Source organism: Moschus berezovskii, chromosome 3 (genome assembly GCF_049115385.1).
Source record: "Moschus berezovskii isolate FMDL1 chromosome 3, NW_MosBer_1.0, whole genome shotgun sequence".
In the NCBI taxonomy this organism is placed as follows: Eukaryota; Metazoa; Chordata; class Mammalia; order Artiodactyla; family Moschidae; genus Moschus; species Moschus berezovskii.
In genome coordinates this window covers 57,221,853-57,246,577 of record NC_142462.1, presented here as the reverse complement: position 1 = coordinate 57,246,577, position 24,725 = coordinate 57,221,853, and the positions used below count along the sequence as shown (strand labels likewise).

The 24,725-nt window shown below is 42.0% G+C and overlaps 1 protein-coding gene across 1 annotated transcript in view; it reads left to right on the top strand.

Moving 5' to 3' along the window:
• LAMB4 (laminin subunit beta 4) overlaps nt 1–24,725 on the top strand; it is a 121,479-nt gene that overhangs the window by 42,623 nt on the left and 54,131 nt on the right. The window contains 5 exon segments of the mRNA XM_088834345.1: nt 701–778; nt 1,676–1,828; nt 14,816–15,001; nt 16,672–16,781; nt 17,568–17,688. Coding sequence (XP_088690471.1) covers nt 701–778; nt 1,676–1,828; nt 14,816–15,001; nt 16,672–16,781; nt 17,568–17,688 — 648 coding nt within the window.

The window sequence follows — 24,725 nt, the reverse complement described above, 5'->3', positions numbered from 1 at the left end:
AATTATTTATAAGTAAGCGATTCTACTGAACGGTGATAATTCATACAAGATCTCACTATCAGCTAAATAATTTTTTTTTTTTTTAACTCACAAACATTGCTGTAGTGTGGAAGTAAAAATCCCTAGGGGTTTTATAGTAAGGGACTCCATTGGTTTTATGCAAACAGTTGCAAGTAGGCTAGTTGAAGAATTTCTCCTGACTGGCCTTAAACAACCCAGCTTGAAGCTAAAATTGGTGCTGTCAGAGGAACTGTGAGGTTTCTATTGCATTTCTTTTCTTTTTTTTTAATTGCAATATAGTTGATTTACAATGTTGTATTTTAGGTATACAGCAAAGTGATTCAGTTATACCTATATCTATTCTTTTTCAGATTGTTTTCTCATTTAGGTTTTTACAGAATATTGGATAGACTTCCCTGTGCTATGTAGTAGGTCCTTATTGAAAATCCATTGCAATTCCATTCGAAGCAATACATAGACAACCTACCTATCCTCTTCATTCGAGTCCTGGGAATAGGAGACATTTACCTTTAGAAGATCATTATCAAGGATATAGGCAAGCAAGCTGCTGTGTGATTGGTCAGGCCCCATGAGTGTTTACTGTTGACAATTGACTTGCAGTGCTTTTAATATTAATGCCATACTTCAGAGAAGCAGGTATCTTCACAACTGGAATCAACTGAGCATTTTCTGTTTGTAGGTTGGATACTGGGGACTAGAAAATCACCTCCATGGATGTTCTCCCTGCGACTGTGATATTGGAGGTGCTTATTCCAACATGTAAGTCAGTAAAATGAGTGCGTTTTGTGGCAGTATTCCTCAGTCCCATTTCCATAAAATAAGTAAAAGCACACTTGTTAGGACATGCTGATAGTCAGAAGTGAAGTCATTCCATGGCAGGCAAAGGGCATTGAAATGCAGCAATCTCGAGACAGTAAAGATAGCCCACTTGATTTCTTTCACTTCAGGTATTTCTGAGGCTGAAAAAATGGTTCTGTTCCTTGGGAATCCCAAGGTGATGGGAAATATCACTGCACATCTATGACTTGACCCACCTAAAACACCAACTTTTTGTCAGCGTGTAAAGAGAAGTCCAGCATTCTCCTTTGTGCAGTTTTTAGAGGAGAAGCAGAGAGCCACTGAGGACAGAAGTGGTGACCAGGGTCTCATGGATCTGGGTTGGTTTGTCGAGATCAGACCTGTAGAACTGAGAGAATGAACTTATGGTTACCATGAGGGGAGAATGGTTAGGGGAGGGATAGATGGGAAGTTTGGGATTGACAGGAACATACTGCTGTATTTAAAATGGATAAAGAGTAAGAATCTAGTGTATAGCACAGGGAACTATACTCAATATTATATAATAACCTAAACAGGAAAAGAATTTGAAAAAGAATAGATACTTGTATATGTATAGCTGAATCATTTTGCTGTACACTTGAAACTAGAACAGCATTGTTAATCAACTATACTCCAATACAAAATAAAAAGTTAATAAAAACACCGAACCTGTATATCCCATTGCCTCTCCACATCTTCCCCAGGATGACTAATTGATGGATTCAAAGAATGGACTCAAAGCCAGAGGGCACTTACCCCAGCACCTCTAGGCCCTTATCTTACACTTGCCACCCACCTCCACTTTTTTTTTCACGAGGTGGGTTTGTTTCCCCACCGGTGCTCACCCAAGAATGGGCAGTGTGATTGTCACCCCCACGTCGCAGGTCACAGCTGCACTGAGCCGGCGCCTGGCTATTTCTTCGCTCCTTTGAATTTCTGCCTCTACGAGGTGGAGGAAGCCACATCGCTTCAGGGACTGGCCCCTTTGGTTTGTATTTCACTGACTTTCCTTACAGACTTCATCTGGTGGTGTGTAGGTAAATACATAAAGCACACCCTTGAGATTGTGGGCAAGGTACCCGGAAGAGAGTGGTTTTGCCCAGACACAGAGCAGAGTTGATTCTATTACGGAATTGCAGATTCTATAAAGTCTTAAGGGCAGAGTTTGCATCCTTTTTTATTTTTATAGCCCCATTCCAACACAGAGGCTGGCACAGAAGTGTGAATTGGATTAAGCTGTGATGACACAGACTTGACTCTTGCTCTTTCAAGGTGCCCGTCAGACAGGGAATGTTTACTGAGCATTTCCTGGTCTGTCTGCCTGATGAACTATCAACCGTAAGAGGAAAGGGAGGGTGTGTATTATCCCATCACCACTGTTGCTCTAGTGCAGAGCACTGTGATTGGTGCATAATGGAAAGCCTGAATCTCGGCTACTGAATGAATGAATCTTCCACCAATCCAAGTGTAAGATGTGCTCACCAACCTCCTGAAGCTGATCTTGGATTAGCAGTCCTCAGTGCTGGTCGTAGGGGTGTGTGATTGAAAACGCCCCTTGGTCCCATTCATTACCTACAAGTCACAATCCTATGGGGGATGCTCCCTAAAAATATTTATCTCAAAGTCTTATGAGGGGGGCAAGCACAAGCATCCGAACCCAACAGAGAAAGTTAGACTCTGATAGCACTCACATGGCTGTGACTCCAGCCACAGGCAGGACTCTGACACAGGAAAAGGTAATGTGAGGTGAATGACTTCAAGGGGAGAAGGCATAGGAAAGCTGATTCTAGAAGCAGGATTTGGATGGAAAACTGGGAACTCATTCCAGGTTCCAGGGACTAAGTCATTTCCTGAGATCTCTTCCTAATTGGGACATGACTGGTGGGAGGGATGAAAATACTCCTGAAGAGGCTTGGAATTTGCTCTTTGACTGACTGAAATTGGGGCAGGAAGAGAAGGCTTGCACTGTCCTGACCTCAATTCAGCACTGTGGTGGGTAGAGTCAAGATAAAACAATCCTATGTCTGCATTCTTCTTCATGGTTTTTAGTGTTGCAGGTTTATGAGGGTAACTGAAAGGAAAAAAAAAAAATTGGGAAGGGAATATTGATATTTAGACGCCAACTATCATGAAATAATAGAAAAAATATACCTAATGATCTTGATCCCTGGTTCCCAGCCCAGAGCTCCTAGAACCTTTGAGCTTGTCTAAGGGATAAGAGCACTGCTGCTGTTAAATCACTTCAGTCATGTCCGACTCTATGTGACCCCATAGACGGCAGCCCACCATGCTCCACCATCCCTGGTATTCTCCAGGCAAGAACACTGCAGTGGGTTGCCATTTCCTTCTCCAATGCATGAAAGTGAAAAGTGAAAGTGAAGTTGCTCAGTCGTGTCCGACTCTATGTGACCCCATGGACTGCAGCCCACCAGGCTCCTCCATCCATGGGATTTTCCAGGCAAGCGTACTGGAGTGGCTTGCCATTGCCTTCTCTGATAAGAGCACTAGGAGCATCCTTTGTTCTAATGTTTGGTCTTTGACCCTAGCTGCTGACACAGAACTACTAAATCCTTTGGACTTTCCTGGGTGAGAGGAGTGTCATTTGTCCTGATGAGGTAACTCTGGATGGCTTCAGGTCAGTGGTTGGTCACCAGGAAGTATTAGACACTTGAAATTTTTAGCCCCACACCCCATCCTCCAGGAAGGGATGAGGTGAGGGAGATTGAGGTAACGATCCATCATGTCTGTGGGCTGAAGCCTCCATACAATTCCCGCAAGTATTGGTTTCAGAGAACATCCAGGTTGGTGGCCACATGGGTGTGCTGGGGGTGGTACAGCCCACCTCCAAGGGGACAGAAGCTCCTGTGTCTGGGTTTCTTCCAGTCCTCACCCTATGTACATGTTCATCTGACTGTTCATCTATATCCTTTCGTCATGTCCTTTATTATACAGAAAATCCAGTAAGCATAAATAAGTGATTCTCTGAGCTCTGTGAGTCATTCTAACAAATGATCAAACCCAAGGAAAGTGTCACAAGAACCCCAGTTTATAGCCAGGCGCATAATGCTGAGACCCAGGCTGATTGGCATAGAAAGGGATTAGTTAAGGTCTCTGCCCTCCAGAAGTTTTTACCACAGCTAATTCTTTTCACCCTTATGGCAGAAAGTGAAGAGGAACTCAAAGGCCTCTGGATGAAAGTGAAAGAAGAGAGTGAAAAGTTTGGCTTGAAGCTCAACACTCAGAAAACGAAGATCATAGCATCTGGTCCCATCACTTCATGGGAAATAGATGGGGAAACAGAGGAAACAGTGTCAGACTTTATTTTGGGGGGCTCCAAAATCACTGCAGATGCTGATTGCAGCCATGAAATTAAAAGATGCTTACTCCTTGGAAGGAAAGTTATGACCAACCTAGATAGTATATTAAAAAGCAGAGACATTACTTTGCCGACCAAGGTCCGTCTAGTCAAGGCTATGGTTTTTCCAGTGGTCATGTATGGATGTGAGAGTTGGACTGTGAAGAAAGCTGAGCAATGAAGAATTGATGCTTTTGAACCGTGGTGCTGGAGAAGACTCTTGAGAGTCCCTTGGACTGCAAGGAGATCCAACCAGTCCATTCTAAAGGAGATCAGTCCTGGGTGTTGATTGGAAGGACTGATGCTAAAGCTGAAACCCCAATACTTTGGCCACCTCATGTGAAGAATTAACTCACTGGAAAACACTCTGATGCTGGGAGGGGTTGGGGGCGGGAGGAGAAGGGGATGACAGAGAATGAGATGGCTGGATGGCATCACCGACTCTGTGGACATGAGTTTGAGTGAACTCCAGGAGTTGGTGATGGACAGGGAGGCCTGGCGTGCTGTGATTCATGGGGTCGCAAAGAGTCAGACACAACTGAGCAACTGAACTGAACTGAATTCTTTTCATAAATAGCTCAAGATAGGGACAGTGCCGTAAAACAAGAAGAGTCCATAAGTGCTTCAGGATTTTAGAGCCGTGACTGAACCTTTATGAGTGGACTTAACACACAGGTACAATCATCTGGACTGAGACTTGAAACTAATTGTTTCCACTGGTGGACTCTAGGGGAGAAGACAGTCCAGCCAGAAAAGTTCCAAGTAATAACTCAGAGGAGAAACAATGCAGGTATATTCACAGGTAGAACAGAAAGTTCACATAGAGAAGAAGTACTGGAAGATAAAAAAATTAGATCTTCCTATTAAAGAAGCTGGGCTTCCCTGGTGGCTCAGTAGTAAAGAGTCTGCCTTCAATGCAGAAGACTCGAGTTTGATCCCTGGGTCGGGATGATCCCCTGGAGAAGGAAATGACAACCCACTCCAGTATTCTTGACTGGAAAATCCCACAGACAGAGAAGCCTGGTGCACTACAGTCCATGGTGTTGCAAGAGTCGAACACAACTTAGCAGCTAAACCACCACCATTAAAGAGGCTAAATTTTGAATCTTCCTGAGCAAAGGAATGATGTGATGAAGACTGTTCTCTGTGTCCTCATAGACACCATCCAGCAGGAGCAGAGCCTAGTTTGGAACAGCACCATCTGCAGATGTCCAGACAGGGATGGAGAAGGGGCCAGGTTCAGGGAGAAGAGAGAGGATAGAAAATGGAGACACACAGGGACATGAATCCAAACCCATCTTACAAGTAATTGTTTTAATACTCAAATTGGAGAGCTAAGAAGAATGACAATTAACTTTCTTGATAGGTCTTCAAAAAGATACCTATATATCTACATCTGTCTATCCATCCATATCTACCTACCCGTCTATCTAATCTTTCTTAGTCTGTGCGGGCTGCTAAAAATACCATAGACCAGATGGCTTATAAACAACATGAACTTATTTCTCACAGTTCTGAAGGCTGGGAAGTCCAAGGTCTTGGTCCCTACCGATTCAATGTCTGAGGCCCACTTCCTGCTTCTTAGATGGCTGTCTTCTCACTAAGTCCTCACATAACAAGGGATTTCTCTCAGGCGTCTTTTTTAAGGGCACTAATCCCATTAATGAGGACTCTGCCTTCATGACCTAATCACCTCCCAGAACCCCACCTCCTAAGACCATCACAATGGGGATTTTATTTCAACATAGGAATTTAGCAGGGGGACACAAGCATTCAGTCCATGGAAACATCCTTGCTACTCAAAATATGGTGTGCGGACTAATAATAGTGGCATCATTTGTGGATTCATTAGACTTGGAGACTCTCAGCCCCTATCTAGACCTACTGAATCCAGTCTGCATGTTAGCAAGATCCCCAGGTGATTTGTACACAGTTTGGGAAGCACCTGACTTGTTTTCTTATAGAAATTAAATGTGGCCACAAAAGTTAATATTGATTGAATTTAACATAGTATGGCATTTAATATAGTATTCCATAATATGTTTTCTGTGTAAAATTAGTAAAATAGTTTATGATTTTGCGTTGTAAGATGAACATAATTAGTGAGGGGAAAAAATGAAGAGAACAAATAAACGTAATCCTGTGGGTCCTGTCCAAAGGAGCTGACTGAACAGCCTGGTCAAGAGTCTGAACAGTGAGCACTAAAATAGAGGGCTCAGGGCTTCCCACTCACAATGAACAACCAGAGCATCTGTGAAATTAAAAACTTTGTCTGTAAAACTAACAGTGAAACATCAAGCAAATATATAGGGGCTTCCCTGGTGGCTCAGACAGTAAAGAATCTGCCTGCAATGCAGGAGACCCAGGTTTGAGCCCTGGCTTGGGAAGATTCCTTGGAGAAGGGAATGGCTGCACTCTCCAGTATTTTTGCCTGGAGAATTCCATGGACAGAGGAGCCTGGCAGGCTACAGTCCTTGAAGTCAGAAAGAGTCGGATACAGCTGAGTGATTAATATCCAGGGTACAGTGAAAACTTGGAAATGAACAATTGGAGATTCTAACTGTGTAGACAACTGAATGACTAGGAGATAATATAAAAGTGAGTCCCACAAAACCCAGGATTTTAAGGAAACTGCAGTTGCATAGATACAATTCTGCTGTTTTAGTTTGGTTGGTGGAATTTTGCTGTCCTGATATAATCTCTTATGGAAACATTTAAAGCCAAATTTTACAGACCATGAGAACTGTCTGGAGGTGTCAAAATTACAACATCTAGTAAATCTTTGAATTGGTATATCATGCATATTGTTAATGTTCAAAACACCATAAAACCAATAGCAAAGAAGAAATGTTTTCAAAGTTTAGAATTACACTAGTATAATAGCCCTTGAAAAGAAAACACATAGCCTTATAGCCACCTAAAATTTCACATTTTCACAGAGAAACAAAAAATTTTAAGCTGCCTCCATGACTTCCTCCCGAGGCTATTAAGTGAGAATCATGATTCCCTTTTGAATTATGGTAGAATCTGAAACTCTTATACTATGGTAAAATTGAAACTGTTGTTCATTACTTAAACTACCATTTCTTTTCTTTTTAAGATATTAGCAACAGCTTTGCCTACATGCGATATGTATTTCCGGCAACAAGGATATGATTTCATAATTGACAAAGGAAATATAATACTGAGAAAAAATCAGCAAAGCATACAAGCAGATGAACAGAATGAAGTAAACCATTTCTTAAGGGTTATTGTCTATTCTGCTGGAAGCAAATAACCTGGGTAATGCACTTAGAACTATGCCAGCTAATGTAAGTGCTCAGTCACTCTAAGCTCTTATTATCCTCAAGAATAGAGTGAAGGAAAGGAAGAAGCACACTCAAAGTAACTAGAGCTTCTGGGGAAAACTTCGTTAGCTTTATTTCTCTACAGAGTGAAAACTTTGGGAAAGTAAGATTCTGGAGAATTGAAGAGTCAGACTGTGCATTCATATTTTCTTGTCTTTTTAAAAAGGAGAGGTACAGTGCTGAGAAATGGCTGTCTTCCTAGTTGAAGACAAATGACATGTTGGTGTCCCTGAGGATGCTGTGTGACTATGCTCTTGATTCTGAAATGGCTATAGTTGATCAGTGCTGGTATGAGTGTCAGGGTAATGCTGTCTCCTCAGGGCCCTGCCTCCAATAGTTTCTGCAGGCTAGAGGAGACCAGAAAACCTTGTTGCCATTCAACTACTATTTAATTGAAGGCGGGATAACTTTAGGTCTATTTGTTCATTCATTATTCCAGGGTCTTTACCGAGCATTCCTGTGTGTTTGCATGAAGGAACATGTTGGAAAAGCAAAAGAAAGCAGATGTTGGCTGTCCTGTTCGTACAACCAGCACTTTAAACAGTTCTTTATGCCTAAGAGACTTTCTTGATTGAAAGAATGAAAACAGAAATACCTAGACATAGAGCGTGCCCTTGAGATTTTTGTGGAAGAAATGAGGCGTGTACACAAATAATGAATGCATTTCAGGGTGGGATGTGTGAAGAGGTACACAAAACATGTTACGAATCTCCCTTAAGGAAAACCACCTCCAGCCGAGAGGATCAGAGAAGGCTTCAGGAGTGGCGGCCCTCCGTTCAGGCCCATGAAAACATCAAAGCAGTTTTGCTCTTCTGCTTGTCTCTGTCCCCTGCCACCTGTCCATAAAGCCCTCTCTGACTCCAGGCATCTCAATCTGAAGTCCACCTGAAAAAGAAGGGTTGGGAGTGCTCTTGTTCCCAGTGGTACATATCAGTGAACTTCCCGATTTTACTGCACAGATGTATCACCCAGGGAACTTGTTTAGAATGCAGATGCTAGGGCCTTCCACTTAAGATGCTGAATAGGAGGATCTGACTAGTGTCATGAAACCTGCATAGTTTTTCAAGTAACTCCACAGCCACATTGGACTGCTATACTGAATAGTGCAGATATGGAGCATTTTCATTATTGCAGGAAGTTCAATTAGACAGTGTTGCTCTAGAGCAGTGAGGCTCAATTTGGAACCTGCAGAGACTTAAGGAAAACATAGATACGTTTTGTGATCTTCAATCAGATTTAGATATTTGAGATGTTTGGCATAATGATTTTTTTAATAAATACTTTTTGGGGAAAAAAGAAACCTGCATGTTTGCCAAGCACCCCTAGTAATATGAGTGATCCCTGGAAGCACTTTGAGAAACACTGTTGGAAGCAGCCCCAGACTCCTCTCCTGACTCTCACCCGAAACAACTACTTCTGTATTACTCACTTGGAAAACTTGTAGTCATCCCTTAAGACCTAATTCAAATTTGTCTTTCTGTGACAGTCACTACCCTAACATCTGGACATAAGTAATTGTTTCCATCTCTCGGGTCCCATAGGTCAGTAATTTTCAAACTGCAGGTCATGCCTGTTGGTAAGTAGGTCATGAAATCAGTTGACTGGATCAACTTAGTACAATAAAAGGCTATAAAGCAAGGGCATATTTTTTGGTGAAACTTTTACATAACTGTGTGTGTGCATATGCGTACACCCTAAATCTCTGTCTTAGGTTGGGTTCCCTAGAAACAGAGCCTGCAACAGAGATCTGAATGCATGTGCTTTATTGAAGGGGTGCTCATCAGGAGAAACCTGTCAGGAAGGAGGGCAGGAGGCTGGGGAGGGGGACAGTGAGGCAAGGACGGCATCGAGGGTAGTCTGCTTTGCCTGCTTCCCTGGGGAAACTCCGAAGCACACATTGCACCACAGAGTCGTCCTCCACTGAGGCCTCAGGGCTGGCCTCTTGTATTCTCCTGTCAGGCAGTCATGGCTGCAAACTGCCAGGGCAGACCCAGATCACCTCCCAAGTGAGGCAGTTCCCTTCAGCCAAGGGCAGTTCTCAAAAGAAGGGAGCAGTGGAGAGACACAGCAGCTAACAGTCCCAGGAACTGGTGGCACGATAGAGTGGTCCAATAAAGGGAACCAGGCAGTACACCAACAGCATCAATTCCAGCTCACTCCTGGCAGGCTCAGACCCATGGGCAGGGCCAGGGAAAAATAGAAATTAAATGCAGAGCCGCCTAACTGAGAAATTAGGGGGACTCCCCTTGCAGTCCAGTAGTTAGGACTCCATCCTTCTACTGCAGGGTGTGTGGGTTTGATCCCTGACAGGGAAACTGAATGACAGATCCTGAATGATGCACAGCCAAAATAAAAAATAGGGAAAGGGCCCCTTGAAGACAGTGAAATATAAATTTACTTTCTTCCATAGTCTCTGTCTCTCAACTTGTCACAATATTTTATATGCTATTTAATGTCATTCTAAGTAAAGAAATATTTAAAATTTTAATTATTAGTGTGAATTATTCATCTCCATAGCATGCAATGCCAATTTTAATTGCAAACATAAGAGCACTTAATTCATACATATAATCATTGAAATTACACGATTTTTATTTTGGAGTCATATATGTATGTATGTATGTATGTGTATATATATAGGGGAAGGAAATGGCAACCCACTCCAGTAATCTTGCCTCGAAAATCCCATGGACAGAGGAGCCTAGCAGGCTATAGTCCATGGAGTCGCAAAGAGTCAGACACACTTTAGTGACTAAATCATCACCATGCATATATATTTTATTCTTCCTTGAACAATGGGAATGCTGCACAAAACTAACTCGGCTGTTATTTCATGTCTTAGTGTGTGTTTGACCAACAACACCTTCAGCTTATTGATGAGTAAGGAGGGACTGAAAGGAAAAGAAACTGAGTTGCCTATTGTCCTTTTTCCTTCTAGTTGTCATTTTCAGTGTAAGTAGTTGGCTGACACAAGGAAGTAACATGAATAATGTGTTTCTTAGGATGTCATTCCCTTCTTTCTGCTTTCAAAGAAATTTCTGGTTGGAACAGAAAACACAGCTTCTTGGAGCTGTTGGCACCCCTGCTTACTTAGTCACAGATGTAACAGACTTTGTACTACCTCTGAGTCTCACTGAATGCCTAAGCATAGTAGGTCCACTTGAATCCCATGCTCATGGGCATTGTGTGCCCTGCATGCAAATGAGGCAGCAAGAAGGCAGACGTACACTGTGTATATATCTTCTGTCCTTGTGAATGCTCCATTGTCCCAAACATTTCATTAGGAAACAACTTCTTTTTAGTATATGTGGTGCCGAAGCGAGCACAAGGAAACAACTTCTTAAATCTTAATTATTTCAAGATGATAAGAGCAGAGCATTAAACCAAGCATGGGGTCCTTCTCAGCATGGGGTCCCATGCAGCTACACAGGCTATATGCCCATGAAGCTGACTCTACCCGTTTGCTTCTTAAGCTCACTCTATGCAGGAGTGTGACCATCCAGCAGCTTTAAAGTAGTGGAATTCTTTGTCCCTACCCAAGAATGAAGACATCTAATCCCGTAGAGCCTGGAGTTGCCAGCACAAGAAATTCATGGTCACTGGAAATGACAGTGAATTTGGATACTTCCACTTCATTCCCAAACCTGTGTTTTCTCCCTCCTGGGAACATAGCATCACATAAAGACCATTGGTTTATGTACTCTTTAAACAGCCTCTAGAAGAAAACTTCCCCATCTCATAGCATGTCATTTCCAAGCCAGTGGAGCTGATGGATCTTTTAGGGACCCCATCCCACTGCCATCTCAAGTTAGCATCTTCTGGATGCCATGGTTTGTATAGGAACAGTGAATCCCACAGTCACATGACCACTGATAGACTTTTGCTGTAAAGTGGATCCTTTGGGCCGAGGAAGTTGTGTTTTCCCACACTGTGGGAAACAGACATTCTGTGAGCCATCAGAGAGTGGGGGCGCTGACCAGGGCCATAGAGTGTCTGATTCTCACCGGTGTTATGGGAGACCACATAACATTGCCATAGACCAAGGAATCCTCTTCACTGTCCTTCAAGATAGGGGATCGGTATGATATTTTATAGAATATCTGGTTGGTCCAGATTCTTTTGGATTATGCTGTTAAGCAAGCAAGAGAATTAACAACTTTGGGGCAAGACTAAATATATACAATATACACTGCTGCCCGTCCCAAGCAAATACAAATTGTTTCTGTTCCTTTTCATTTCAGCAGCTGCATATCACTGTACACTCTGGGGTTGATACACTCTGGTCATGATATTCCGTCCATCATCATGTCTGCAAGTGGGGCTGCTATTTGGTTACATTTGTATTAAATTTGTAATGTGGATGTGATAGGGGAACCACCAAATCTTGAGAGTGGTGCTTTGAGGACGCCTCTGATTTGCAATATTGGTTTTTATTGCAAATAAAAAACTGTCTTGGGTTGGTGTGTGGAGTGGGCAGTGGAGGGTGGGCATTTCTCAAGCTTTTACTCGACATTTCCTACCATAAGAGCACTAACCCTGCAGATCATAGAATCAGTGCCAACTGCTAAGCAGGTATATTCCAACAGTTCAGCTTTCTGTCAGTTCATACTTGATCACTTTTTTAAAAAGCTCTTCAATTGATTTTTTAAAACTTCATTTATTTATTTTTGGCTGCACTGGGTTTTCATTGCTGTGCACAGGCTTTCTCTAGCTGCAGCAAGCAGGGGCTACTCTCTAACTGTGGTGCACAGGATTCTCATTGCAGTGGCTTCTCTTGTTGCAGAGCACATGGTTCTCACGTGCATCACTCATATCTCAAGACCCCCCTGATTCCCTGCGAAGGGAGGCTCTTACTTTGGCATAGGTGACTTACCCAGGCTGAGAAGTGAGCCTTCCCTGAAGTTCCACAACTTTTCCAATTAAGTATCATGCCTAGTCTTGGATTTTTCCCACCCTCTCACTAAAAGAGATAAGAGTCTCTTTATTTTATTTTTGGTTGTGCTGCGCAGCATGTGGGACCTTAGTTCCCCAACCAGGGATCAAACCCACGCCCCCTGCATTGGAAGTGCAGGGTCTTAACCATGGTCCACCAGGGAAGTCCCAAGAGTCTCTTTAAATGCTGCCAAGAAGCCCTTCTGATTCTCACACTTGACTGTAAATTGCCCTCAGGCTTCCATCTTCATCAAATGTACCAGTGACAACCAATAGTAGCCATCCAGGCCCACAGTCCCTAAAACCCATATCTGTCGATGCCAGAAATATTGCTCATGTCAGTGCCTCCCCTTCCCTCTTTACCTGTCCCAGTTCACCCCAGATGACAGTTTTAGCAATGGCTCTGCTGCTCCACAAGGGTCATCAACACATGTTGCCACTGAACCGTAAATGATTCCCCTCCAGGAATGCATCTTGGAGTCTGCTTTTAGGTACACTGTCTGCTACCAACTATTTCAGGTCAGGGGCCCTAGAACAGAGCCTGAGACTGGAGTCATGTGCAAGTGATTTACAAAGGCAATCTTCTTTGGGAATATTCTTTAAGAGAATGAAGGAAATAAGGTGGAGGAGGAGAAAGAGTCAGAGGTGGTCTCAGGCAAAACAAACCTTGGATTGACCCATAGAGAAAGTCAGAAACATAAACTACAGATAAAGTTTTCCTACCTCTTAAGACCACAGGGCCAGCCTTTTATACCCTATCAGGCAGTCATTGGTGGCTTCCCCAGTGGCTCAGAGAGTAAAGAATCTGCCAGCAATGCAGGAGACCTGGGTTCGATTCCTTGGTTGGGAAGATCCCCTGGAGAAGGAAATGGCAACCCACTCCAGTATTCTTGCCTGGAAAATCCCATGGGCAGAAGAGCCTGGAGGGCTACAGTCCATGGGGTTGCAAAGAGTTGGACATGATTGAGCGACTAACACACAGGCAGTCATTGGCTGTGAGCTACCCTAGGCGTAGGGGTAGGGGTGTGAGAGAGCAATGCTCCAGAGAAGGGGCAAGTGAGAGTTGTTAGAAGTCACACTCATACAACGAATGGGGGATGGGTGTACCAACTAAGTAAAGGGGATCCCATGGGGCACCTACACTGTCTGCTGCAATTTCCAAGATGCTTTTTAAAATTTTATTATTTTACTTTTTTAAAAAAATATTTTTATTTATTTGACTGCTCCAGGTCTTAGAACAGGTTCTTTAGCTGCAGCATGTAGGATCTAATTCCCCCACCCAGGGATTGAACCCAGGCCCCCCCTGCATTGGAAGCATGGAGTCTTAGCCAGTGAACCACCAGTGATGTCCCCAGAGTACTTTTTTAAAGTATGAAAATGTTGCAGAGATGAGTTTACGCACACCTCCATCTGATTTCTTATTTACCTTAAACTCCTCTGTGGCAGGGATTCTAGTCTATTCATCTTTGCATCTGATTCAGAGGCTGAGATTGAATTGTTACTAAATAAACATTTGTCAAGTGAAGAGCAGTTTGTGGTAGATCACAGAGCAACTTGAACTTCAGGCTAAGTAATTTGGGCGTGAGGTTGTTGGCAGTGAGAATGCGTTTGAAATGCTCGTTGGCAGCAGTGTGTGGTATGTCTTGGACTAGAGGGATCACAGAGAGAACAGCCAAGAGACTGTTGCAGCAACACAAGCAAAAAGTAAGAAAGAGGCAGAATTCCAGTGGAGGCTGGAAGTGTTGAGAGGCAGATGCAAAAGTCATCAAGGAAGTATTATCTACAGGGTCCAGATGGTCCCAGGCTGACATCCAGCATCGAGACCAGCAGGACTGCTAATCAGCCAAGCGTGTGAGCAGTTTTGTACTCATGTGCCCCCAAGCAGATGGGAGAAGATCATTTCTCACATTTGCATGAAAGAAATATCTAGAAAAAACAAATACATGTGGTTTTATCATTGTCATGCACAATTAGGCAAAATCCACAAAGTAGGCATGGGAATATTTTCTTTCCCTTCATGTTTTGGCCAGAACGCCGTAGTCATATCTGAGAAAAGTCCAGGTCACCAATGTGGAATCACTCAGTTTGTGACACATGGGGTACTTCACGTGCTGGCCAGTGATCTTGCTTTCCAAGTTATCATTCTATACAGTAACATGTGTTCCACAGCTGCAGAATCAGCACTTTATTCTCTGTGGTATTCTGGAATGTGTCCTGGTTGGAATAATTTATCTGGGACTCAGATGGATCATATACACATCAAGAAATACATGAGGTTTTTAATTTTCTCTTCCAACCCTTCACTCTAGGCAAAGTTGTGTTCATTCCTCTCCTATTTTAGGGCTCGGTGACTTCTGACCAGCTGCCTGCTGTTTCCTTCTTTCTCAGAGAGCCAGTTCCTGGGATGCCTGTTACATGGACGGGACCTGGATTTGCCAGGGTTCTCCCTGCGGCTGGTTTGAGATTTGCTGTGGGGAACATCCCTGTTCCCATGGATTTCACAGTTGCCATTTGCTATGAAACTCAGGTATCCTTCAACCCCCTTTCTATGATGGTGGTTCTAAGCTGAATGAAATACATTCTCAAGCTAAGCGTTTCCATTCCAGTCTTGCCTAAGTTCATCATAACAGGATTTGCAGAAATTTGAACATCTGGAGAGCATTGTAAACCGAAGGGCTTCCTGAAGATATTAAAGCGACACAGGGAGCCATATGTACACACACATTATTCCGTGGAGAGAAACTAAAGCCGGAGCTACAGATTTAAGATACTAGGTCTAGGGAAGTGGTGATGGAATGTTTGTATAAGAATAATAAATAACTAAAATAATTCAAATCCTTCCCTTCTAGAACATTTTTCCCCCTAAAAGTGTAATAAGCAACATATGTGCAGAGATTTAGACTCATGGGGATGCAGAAGAGGCATTTATTTACACTTGGATTTTACCAGGAGACAAAAGAAAAACTCAAACCAACCTGATCCTCTTGTCTCCTCCCTTTCGAGCCCTTCCCCTGCCTTTTGAGAAATATCTAAGAAAGAAGAGAAACCAAATTAGAAAAACACTTGACCTAGAGTTTTCTTTGCATAATCTTTTCTTTGGTGGTCTAAAATTCCATAGACTATCTCCCCTGAAAAATATTTAATGTGGCTGGGGGTGGTCTCAGAGCCCCCAGAGTCCCTCTGGGGACCACATTCTGAAAGGGCTTGTTGTCTGTTGTATGGCCAGAGTGGATGATCTACTTTGAAACTCTTAATATGACATACTTCTTAATTTCTCACCTAACAAATTAAAAGCAAGTGACTGAAGGCACTTTGACCTGGTGAGTATGACAAGAACGTCATTTTTTAAAAAGATACGTATATATAAATGTGTATGTATAAATATACATAAATTTTTGTATAGACAGAACATATCTCTGACAGCTTTAAAAAGCTTTTCCAGATTGTGAGACTTCTAGAGTTTAGGTAATTCGCATATATGCACACTCTCTCTATATATATGTGTGTGTGTGTGTTTATACACATGTAAATATATCTGGTAATATAATATTAAATAATATAAATTTATATAAGAATATTTGTGCAATAGTATGAAAGAAATATATATCCTTTTGTGAAAGATCCCTCTTTTTCCCTTTGTGCTGTGATCCAAGAACGTGATGAATTAATTGACTCTTTGGGAGACAGATGTTAAAAATTGGACCTTCAGGGGATGTTTAGGGAGTTTGAGATGGACATGTGCACACAGCTGTATTTAAAACGGATGACCAACAGGGAACTCTGCTCAATGTTATGTGGCAGCCTGGATGGGAGGGGAGTTTGGGGGAGACTGGATACATGTGTAGGTATGACTGAGTCCCTTCACTATTCACCTGAAACTATCACAACATTGTTAATTGGCTATATACCATTACAAAATAAAAAGTTAAAAAAAAAATAAAAGATTAGACCTTCAGGAGTCCCAGGGATTTTCTAGACCCAGGAATTACATCTATGGCCATAAACAATATTCTTTCTACCTGGATCATAATTCAAATACCAGAAAGTTAGGCCTGAGGGTGACTTTCTTCTCACAAATGCAAAACTCCATTTTCCAAGCAGACTTTGGGTTGCAAATTTATCCCATGTACTATCCATTAGAAATATGTTGGTGCATGCATCCTCGCAGGAACATGCCCTTATGTGATGCCTGTCTATTCTGCAGATGACTGGACCATCCAGATGGTGATTAACCCCATTGGAGCAAGTAAGCACTGCACACGGGAGACCCTACAGCCAAAGCCTCAAGTTTTACCAGCAGCTTCCAGGTATGCATGGGGACCTGGCCTCAAATGCTGAAGCTTTCTTAGAATGTTCTTTGTCTATCAGTAATTTGTAACCAGGAACTATGTGGGAGAATAGGTGTATCAAAGGAGACTGCAATGTTTATTAAGTGGTTACTATATGCTACACTATGATTTACATTTAACATCACATTGGGTTTTCCCAACAACTCAGTGAGGTAGATCTTGTCTTCATCAGATGAGGAAGAAATTGAGAACATTTCGATGACTTGCTCGAGTTTTATAGCTGATGTATAGCAGAACCGGGGCTCCAGCCCAGACAGCCTGACTCTGATCCTGAATGTTTGTTTTCTGTTCCCCCAGATGCCTGGAGATGGGAACAAACAAAATGCTACAAAAATTAGAGTACAGTGTTCAGTTTGAGTTATCTCAGCAGCCTAAAGTCTAGTTTTCAGGCCAGTAATTTTGCATTGGAGATTTGTGGCTGAATAAAGCAGAAACCTTGTTAATATTAGCCTGATAGATGGGAGGGAGGACATTTGCTCCATCCTCTCCCCAGAGCAGTCGTGACACCCCTTGGCCAGTTCCCAAGGTTTTGCTATTTGGCACAATCCTGTAGTAGAGCCGCAGAGAATCTGAGTGTGAACCGACCACCCAACCCACCTGAGCTGGTCTAGATCTAAACCAAGCCTCCATCCGGCAGTGGAACCCGCTTCACAGCACACATGGAACACACGGAATGCAATGGCTGCTTAGCTTATATAACTCTACTTTTAACACTGAATTTTTGCTTTATTTTTTTTAATACAGAATCATGCTGCTTCCCACACCCATCTGTTTAGAACCAGATGTACAATATTCCCTTGATGTCTATTTTCCCCAGCCTTTGGAAGGAAGGTTCAAGGCTCATTCACATATCCTGGTTGATTCTGTAAGTACCACAGAGCCTTGTGGGTGCTTCCTGCTGAACTGAGTTCCATTCTAATTGGACATGTAGGTTTGTACTTTGCAGTGTTTCATGAGAAATAGAAATCTGTTTGTTTATTATGAAAGTCACCTACTGTTTATGAAGGCCATCGAATAACAATGGCAAATCTTCAAGAACAGCACTTGTCATCCCCGGTTTGAAGTGTTTTCCATATTCTATTGTTGAGACTTCATGACAACTCTGTGAGGAAGTCTGTGTTTGTTCCCATTTTACAGACAGAATTGAAGCAAAGGGTCACAGAGCTAGTGAGGGAGGAGTGAGAATTCAGAGCCAGAAGGCCTGATTCCAGCATCTCTGCCTGGAGCCACAATTGTGTACTTGCATTATAGAAAGTTTGGGGAGATAGTCCACCAATAATTAATTACTTATTGTCATCTTGTAACTTCCCATTTTCTACCTATTATGCTTTTCTATCATTGAATTCAGAGTGCTCGGACAAGATTTTTTTTCATGGGGTTTTTTTTTTGGCACTTTATATTACATCATAAGCATTTTCTTTTGGTGCTTTTGTATGCTTACCATTTTTAGGAACCAGGCATAGTGTTTCCTTGAGTAACTTCTTTCATTGTTTCCTCCCCCAAATTTGGACCACAGGTATTCATTCCAAACCTTTCGTTCTGTCCACAACTTTAGGCTCAGTCCTGTCACTGGGCGGAGTTTAGACACTGAATAAATTTACTTAATCTACTTACCTATTCCCCTACTTGTGGTCATTTAAGTTGCTTCTATTTTTATAACTCTGCATAGTTGGTATATTTTAAAAATATTTTAAAATGCAGTCCTACTTTACCAAAATGTCATAGCTCTTGAAATATGTCAAATTAATTTTCTGGTAGGTATTCATCAATTAATTTTCAGGATCATCAGTAATGCATGAAAGTGCCCGTTTCATCCCACCATTAGCAGAATTGTACAGAATTGTGTGAGATTTTTTAAAATTTTGTGGATAAAAATCAAATTGCTTTGTTAAAGTTTATTTTTAAATACCTGTGAGAATCTCCTAATATTGTGATTTAATTGGCATACTACAACCCTACCAAGTTTTACTGGATCACAGACGTGTCTGTTTGTTTACATATTATCCATGCTGCTTTCAAGCCCCAAAGGCACCATTGAGTATTTGCAAGAGATCTTATGATCATAAAGCCAAAATATCAGGGATGCCTGGGTTTTTAAAAAAATTTTTAATTGGCAGAAAATTGCTTTACAATGTTTTATTGGTTTCCGCTGTGCAACAACTCGAATCAGTCATTCATATATATACACATACATATATATATATGAATATATATCCCCTTCTCTTGAGCCTTCCTCTGTCCTCTACTCTCTGATCTTTTATAGGAAGATGGTCAACCCCTGATTTAATTAGCTATATATAAGTATATACATATGTATATATCTCTCTCCATATTTTGTGTATTGTCTTTAAACTTCAGTTTATAACTATCGAACATTTTTAATTTATAAGCTGCTGCTGCTGCTGCTGCTGCTAAATCACTTCAGTCGTGTCCGACTCTGTGTGACCCCATGATGGAAGCCCACCAGGCTCCCCCATCCCTGGGATTCTCCAGGCAAGAACACTGGAGTGGGTTGCCATTTCCTTCTCCAATGTGTGAAAGTGAAAAGTGAGAGTGAAGTCGCTCAGTCGTGTCCCACCCTTAGCGACCCCACGGACTGCAGCCTACCAGGCTCCTCCATCCATGGGATTTTCTAGGCAAGAGTACTGGAGTGGCTTGCCATTGCCTTCTCCGAATTTATAAGCTAGAACTTCTTAATTTCATGATCTGTTAGAGAATTTAGTATGGGGCAGGTATATCTTAGATTTTTGTTCAGTAAGTACAGCTACTGTAACATTTTTATAAAAGGCCATTATTTAAGATTATTTTATCAAAATGGGATTGCAAGATTTAGGAAAGAAAGGAAGGAAGGAAAGAGGGAGAGATGGAGGGAGGAAAGACACAGGGCACCCAGTTAAGTTTGAATATGACATGAACATGTGCCAAATATTGCCCTCAAATATTACCTGAGACATATTAAAAAATTATGCATTGTTTCTCTGAAATTCAATATAATTGAAATGGAAAGTAGAAACCAACTCCTGAATGGCAAATGTAAACTGTCATGATTTCCCTAACCCATATAATTCATATTCTGATGAGGAACTTTAAATAGAACTGGGCTCATGAACCAACATGTGAGTTACAAAGAAATAGAATCAAATCCAACAGGTTTAATTAAGGGGAGAAAACCTGACAGATGGGAACCCAGGCAGAGAAAAGAAAGGGAAAGGAAGAAAATAAGGATTCCTAGTAACAAAGGGATATTATTATTGTAATCATAACAGTCATGAAACTTAAACTTATGAGAGTCAAGTTACTTCTCATTTTAAATCCATGTCCTAAATATCTCTAAAGTTTATAAATTCCAAAGTAATCACTGGATGCTGTGTGAAATGCATCCATCCAAATTGTCCATTTATCACCCATTCTCTGAGGGTACAGCCAGGCCCTGTGCTGATTCCTGAGGGGAAAAAAATCTGGTTCTTGCCCTCAACACAAGAGGCTATATCCTTAGCCTGAAATAGAAGACAGGCGTGTAAACAAAACCTCTGCAATGAAGTTTGATAGATGTAGAATATACATGGACAATTTGAAATTAACTAAAAATATGTCCATTTGGTCAATTATCAAGTGATCATTCTCTTACATATAGCCATGAAAAATCCTAAAACCAAAATAAAAATTAAGAGAGCCACCAGATCTTGGCAAACTGTCCAAAACCCCAGAAGAGGCCTTTAATCATCATTTTAGAGTGAGATTCCTTATAAGCAGAGATTCAGGTGCTCCTGATTTGAGGTGCTCTTTGGGAAAGAGGAGTGAGGAGACAGCAGAAGGAACTCAGAAAGGATGGGCTCAGGGGGCTCTGGGGCATGAATTGCCCCATGGGTTGGTTCCACGTGGAGGTGAAGGGGTAGGGCTTCGTGTGCCCATGTCATCATCAGCTACAGGCTCCCCACCCCACCCCCCACACCCCCAGGGAGCACCCTCACTCCTGGACACAGTGATTGAGTCCAATTCTCTGGAGAAGGGAACAGCTGTGAGCTTTTAGCATCCAATGCCACAGCAGCTGGTGGGTGGGGAGATCAGAGCAGGGCACCTGCAATGTCCCCGAGAGTCCCTGACCCAGGATGACGGTAGGAGAAAATCTTTGCACATGATGATTACAGACTAAAGCAGTTCTGCTGTTCTGGGAAATACTCGATTGCTTGGAACTTGACCTCCTCTAAGTTCATTCTCCTCTGTAGCCTGATTAACTGAGATGCATTACCAAGAAAACCAGAGGAAAGCTGTGTTCAACCCTTCTGCACAAATATCTTTTGTTTGGCAAGCATAGTGAGTCAGTTCATTTTTTTTTTTTTCAGTCGCCCTAATTACATGATAGGTGTGTCCATAAAAATGTGCTGAGACTCAAATGTAGATAACATGTTCTAGAATATAAAACTGCCATTCTTTTAAACCATGGGATGGACTGTAGTTGGTAACATAAAGTCCTTAGAAGTTTCTCGGAGAAGTGAGTTGGCATTATAAACCTCTGTAGCTAACAGGAACTCTTGTCATCTGTTCCATCGGCTTGGTGCCAAGAATGGCCAACTCTTAAACCAACTCTGACCAAGAACTGTAAACAGTAGTCCTGGATTGGCTGCCCTCACTCCTAAGCCTAACCCATCTGGCTTCCTTCTGAGTGTCACCCTGCTTGGTTTGTGTTTGGAGAATGCAGAGTCATTTTAGTATCAACTTAAAGATACAATACTAAGAATGCATGTATAGTTTTTTGCTGCAGAATTTTTAGTAAGCATTTACTGAAAATTAGTCACTGGGGTAGGCATTGGTGTAAACAAGACTAGAACCTTCCCTGCCCTCACCAGGGCTGACGCTCTGAGGAGGAGATGTAGGCAGTTACGCAGGAAGTGATAGCACAGTCATGACAGATACTGGGAGTTGTGACGGGTCATTTGGTGTGGCTGAGGCAGTGGCTCTAAATGTCATCTGACACAACCTTCCCTTCTTATTATAAATATTTTGTAACACTCTTTTCTATCCTGCAGTGAAATTCACAGGAATTATAGCCTACCTGAACACACAGCTTCTAAATACTATCAGTGATATATGCAAACACAAAGGAGAAATGAAAGGGAAGTAATTTATGGAGATATAGTATGTACTTCAATATGGACACGAACACAGTGGGAAACAGTGAAGTGTGGAGATGCTCGTACATGTAGAATCACTACATATGAGACAGCTATGCAAGCAGGTGTGTTGTAAACATGTTTAACATGTTTTAAAAACACAGGGTAAAGCCTTCAACTCATAACTATAAACAGAATCCTCCGTCATGAATCTTCAGTGAAACATTCAAAAGCTGTCAGAGACGTGAGATGATTTTCCTTTTGGTAAGAATGTCTAGCATTTCTGATCTCCACCCACTAAAAGCCAGTCACACACCTCACCCAATTACCTTGACAACCAAAATTACCCCTTGGAATTTGTAAAATGCCCCATGCGGGTGGGTACCTCCCACATGGAGAACCAGTGAGCTGAGAGATCAAGGAGCAACAGAATGAAAAGGGATGCGACTTAGATATCCTGAGGCGATGGGAAGTCACTGAAGCTTTGAAGAAGGAATGCTATCTGAATAGACTGCCTTTTAAAAGGTCGCTGTGGCAATAGGGTAGAAAATTGATGACAGGGGAGACAAAAGTGGAAGATGGGACATCTTTGGGGCTGTCACCATGGTCATCTGGGTGGCCTAGATTAGGGAAGTGTTGGGAAATGAAGGGCAATAAACACATCCTAGACATATCAGTCGGTCAGATTGACCAGGCTTGTGAAGAACTTGATGTTGGGGGTGGGAGCAAGTGGGATGAATTGGGCGTGTTGATGATGAAGAGGCAGGTATCAAAGATGGCCTTCAGTTTTCTACGCCAAGCAGCTTGGCAGATGGCGGCACTATTTCCTGGCAATAGGCACTGAAAGGAAAGCAGGTTGTGGGTGTGTTTGATTGGCCGTACCTGTGGGACAGCCGATAGGCTTGTCTGTGCAGAGCTGGAACCCATGATTGAGATGTGGCAGCAGACATAAATGCAGATGAAAACCAGACACAGCTGCATTACAGTTACTTAGGAAATGGATGTGGGGTAAGAAGAGAGCCCGTGAGACAACCCCAAGGAACCCCAACATTTAGGGGAGTGCTGTTGCATTGGCGTGAAGAGTAAATGGGAGAGGAGGTAGTGAAGATGGCAAGGAAACAATTGTTAAAGAAATCTGACTGCCAAGGAATCAAGAGACAAGGCAGTCGCAGGAGAAATATTTGAGATCAAGGAGGTGACTTTACAGATGGGAGAGAATTAAGCACATACATATGTCGACTGAAATGAAAAGACTGCAGAAGGAAGGCATTGTTGTTCAGTCACTAAGCCGTGTCCAACTCTTTGAGACCCCATGGACTGGAGCAAGCCAGGCTTCCCTGTCCATATTCCACAGCTGCCGGGACATCTCTTCCCCTGGGATACCTCTCCTTCTTCAGCTCGCAGAGGTGAGGACAGGTGTCAGTACCTGTGAGACAGGAGTTTGGGAAACAGGAAGTAGGAGACTCCAGTCCCTTTGCTGTTATCTGTTTTCTCTATGAAATTTGAGGAGTGAGAGGCAGTGACATGCTGGGTGGATGAGGTTAGAAATTTGAGGAGTAGAAATAGTCTGGATTACTGAAATCGTCATCCAAGTTTGAGATTGCGCCCCACGGTGTGGGTGTGTCAGAGGACAGAAAGGAAAAGACTGAAGAGGGCTGAAGTAAAACCCATGGAAACTAACGTCAGTGTTGACAAAGCAAAAAGATCAGGGGAGATTCATCTGAGCTATCAGGTTCACCTCCCAACTTGTCCTGTTGAATTCAAACTTATTTTCAGGGCTGTTTTTTCCACTAGTTGTTCAAAATGACAAACTTGGTGATCAGTCTGCTATACCATTCTTCACTATTTCAACCAAGTCATTAGTAAACCTTTTGAATAGTATTAGGTTATAATTTAGATAAAATCTCAAGAAACCTAAATAGATAGTTATTCTTCATGTAACTATCAAACTATAGATCATTCCTCCTTGAGAATAAGCTTGAAATGATGTCCTTGTCCCCGTAATTGCTGTGTGGTTTTAGCCAGCAATTCCCAAAATGCATCCGTGAAACACTAAGCATACAGCATGTTAATAACTATTATTTGGATATAGGACCAAAGTGGTAAAATAAGTGTGAAAACACTGAGTTTGGAAGTATTTTTCTATAAATGAACTTATTTACAAAACAGAAAACAAGCTTATAGTTATCAAAGGGGAAAAGGATGGGGAGGGATGAATTAGGAGATTGGGATGAGCAGATATAAACTACATGAAATAGGTAAACAACAAGGACCTGTTGTATAGCACAGGGAACGAAAGTCAATATTTTATAATAACCTATAAGGCAAATGAATCTGAAGAAGAATACATATGTGTGTATATATATTCTTGTGTATGCGTGTGTGCACTCAGTCATATCTGACTCTCTATGACCCCATGAACTGTTGCCTGCCAGGCTCCTCTGTCCGTGGGATTTTCCAGGCAAGAATACTGGAGTGGGTTGCCATTTCCTACTCCAATATATATTCTTATATATATACAACTGAACTACTGTACTGTACACCTGAAACAGAGCATTATAAATCAACTATAATTCAAAAAAACAAAGGTAACTTTCTTGCAGTACTTCTCAGAGGTTTAATATGTTAATCTGTACTGCAAGTCACCGGAGAGGCAGATTGTTTGATGTAGAACAGCACTGTTCATGTGTAACTGAAAAAGACAAAACTTTTTTTAATGTGTTTATTTTTAATTGAAGGATAATTGCTTTAGAGTATTGTGTTAGTTTCTGCCAAACATCAACATGAATCA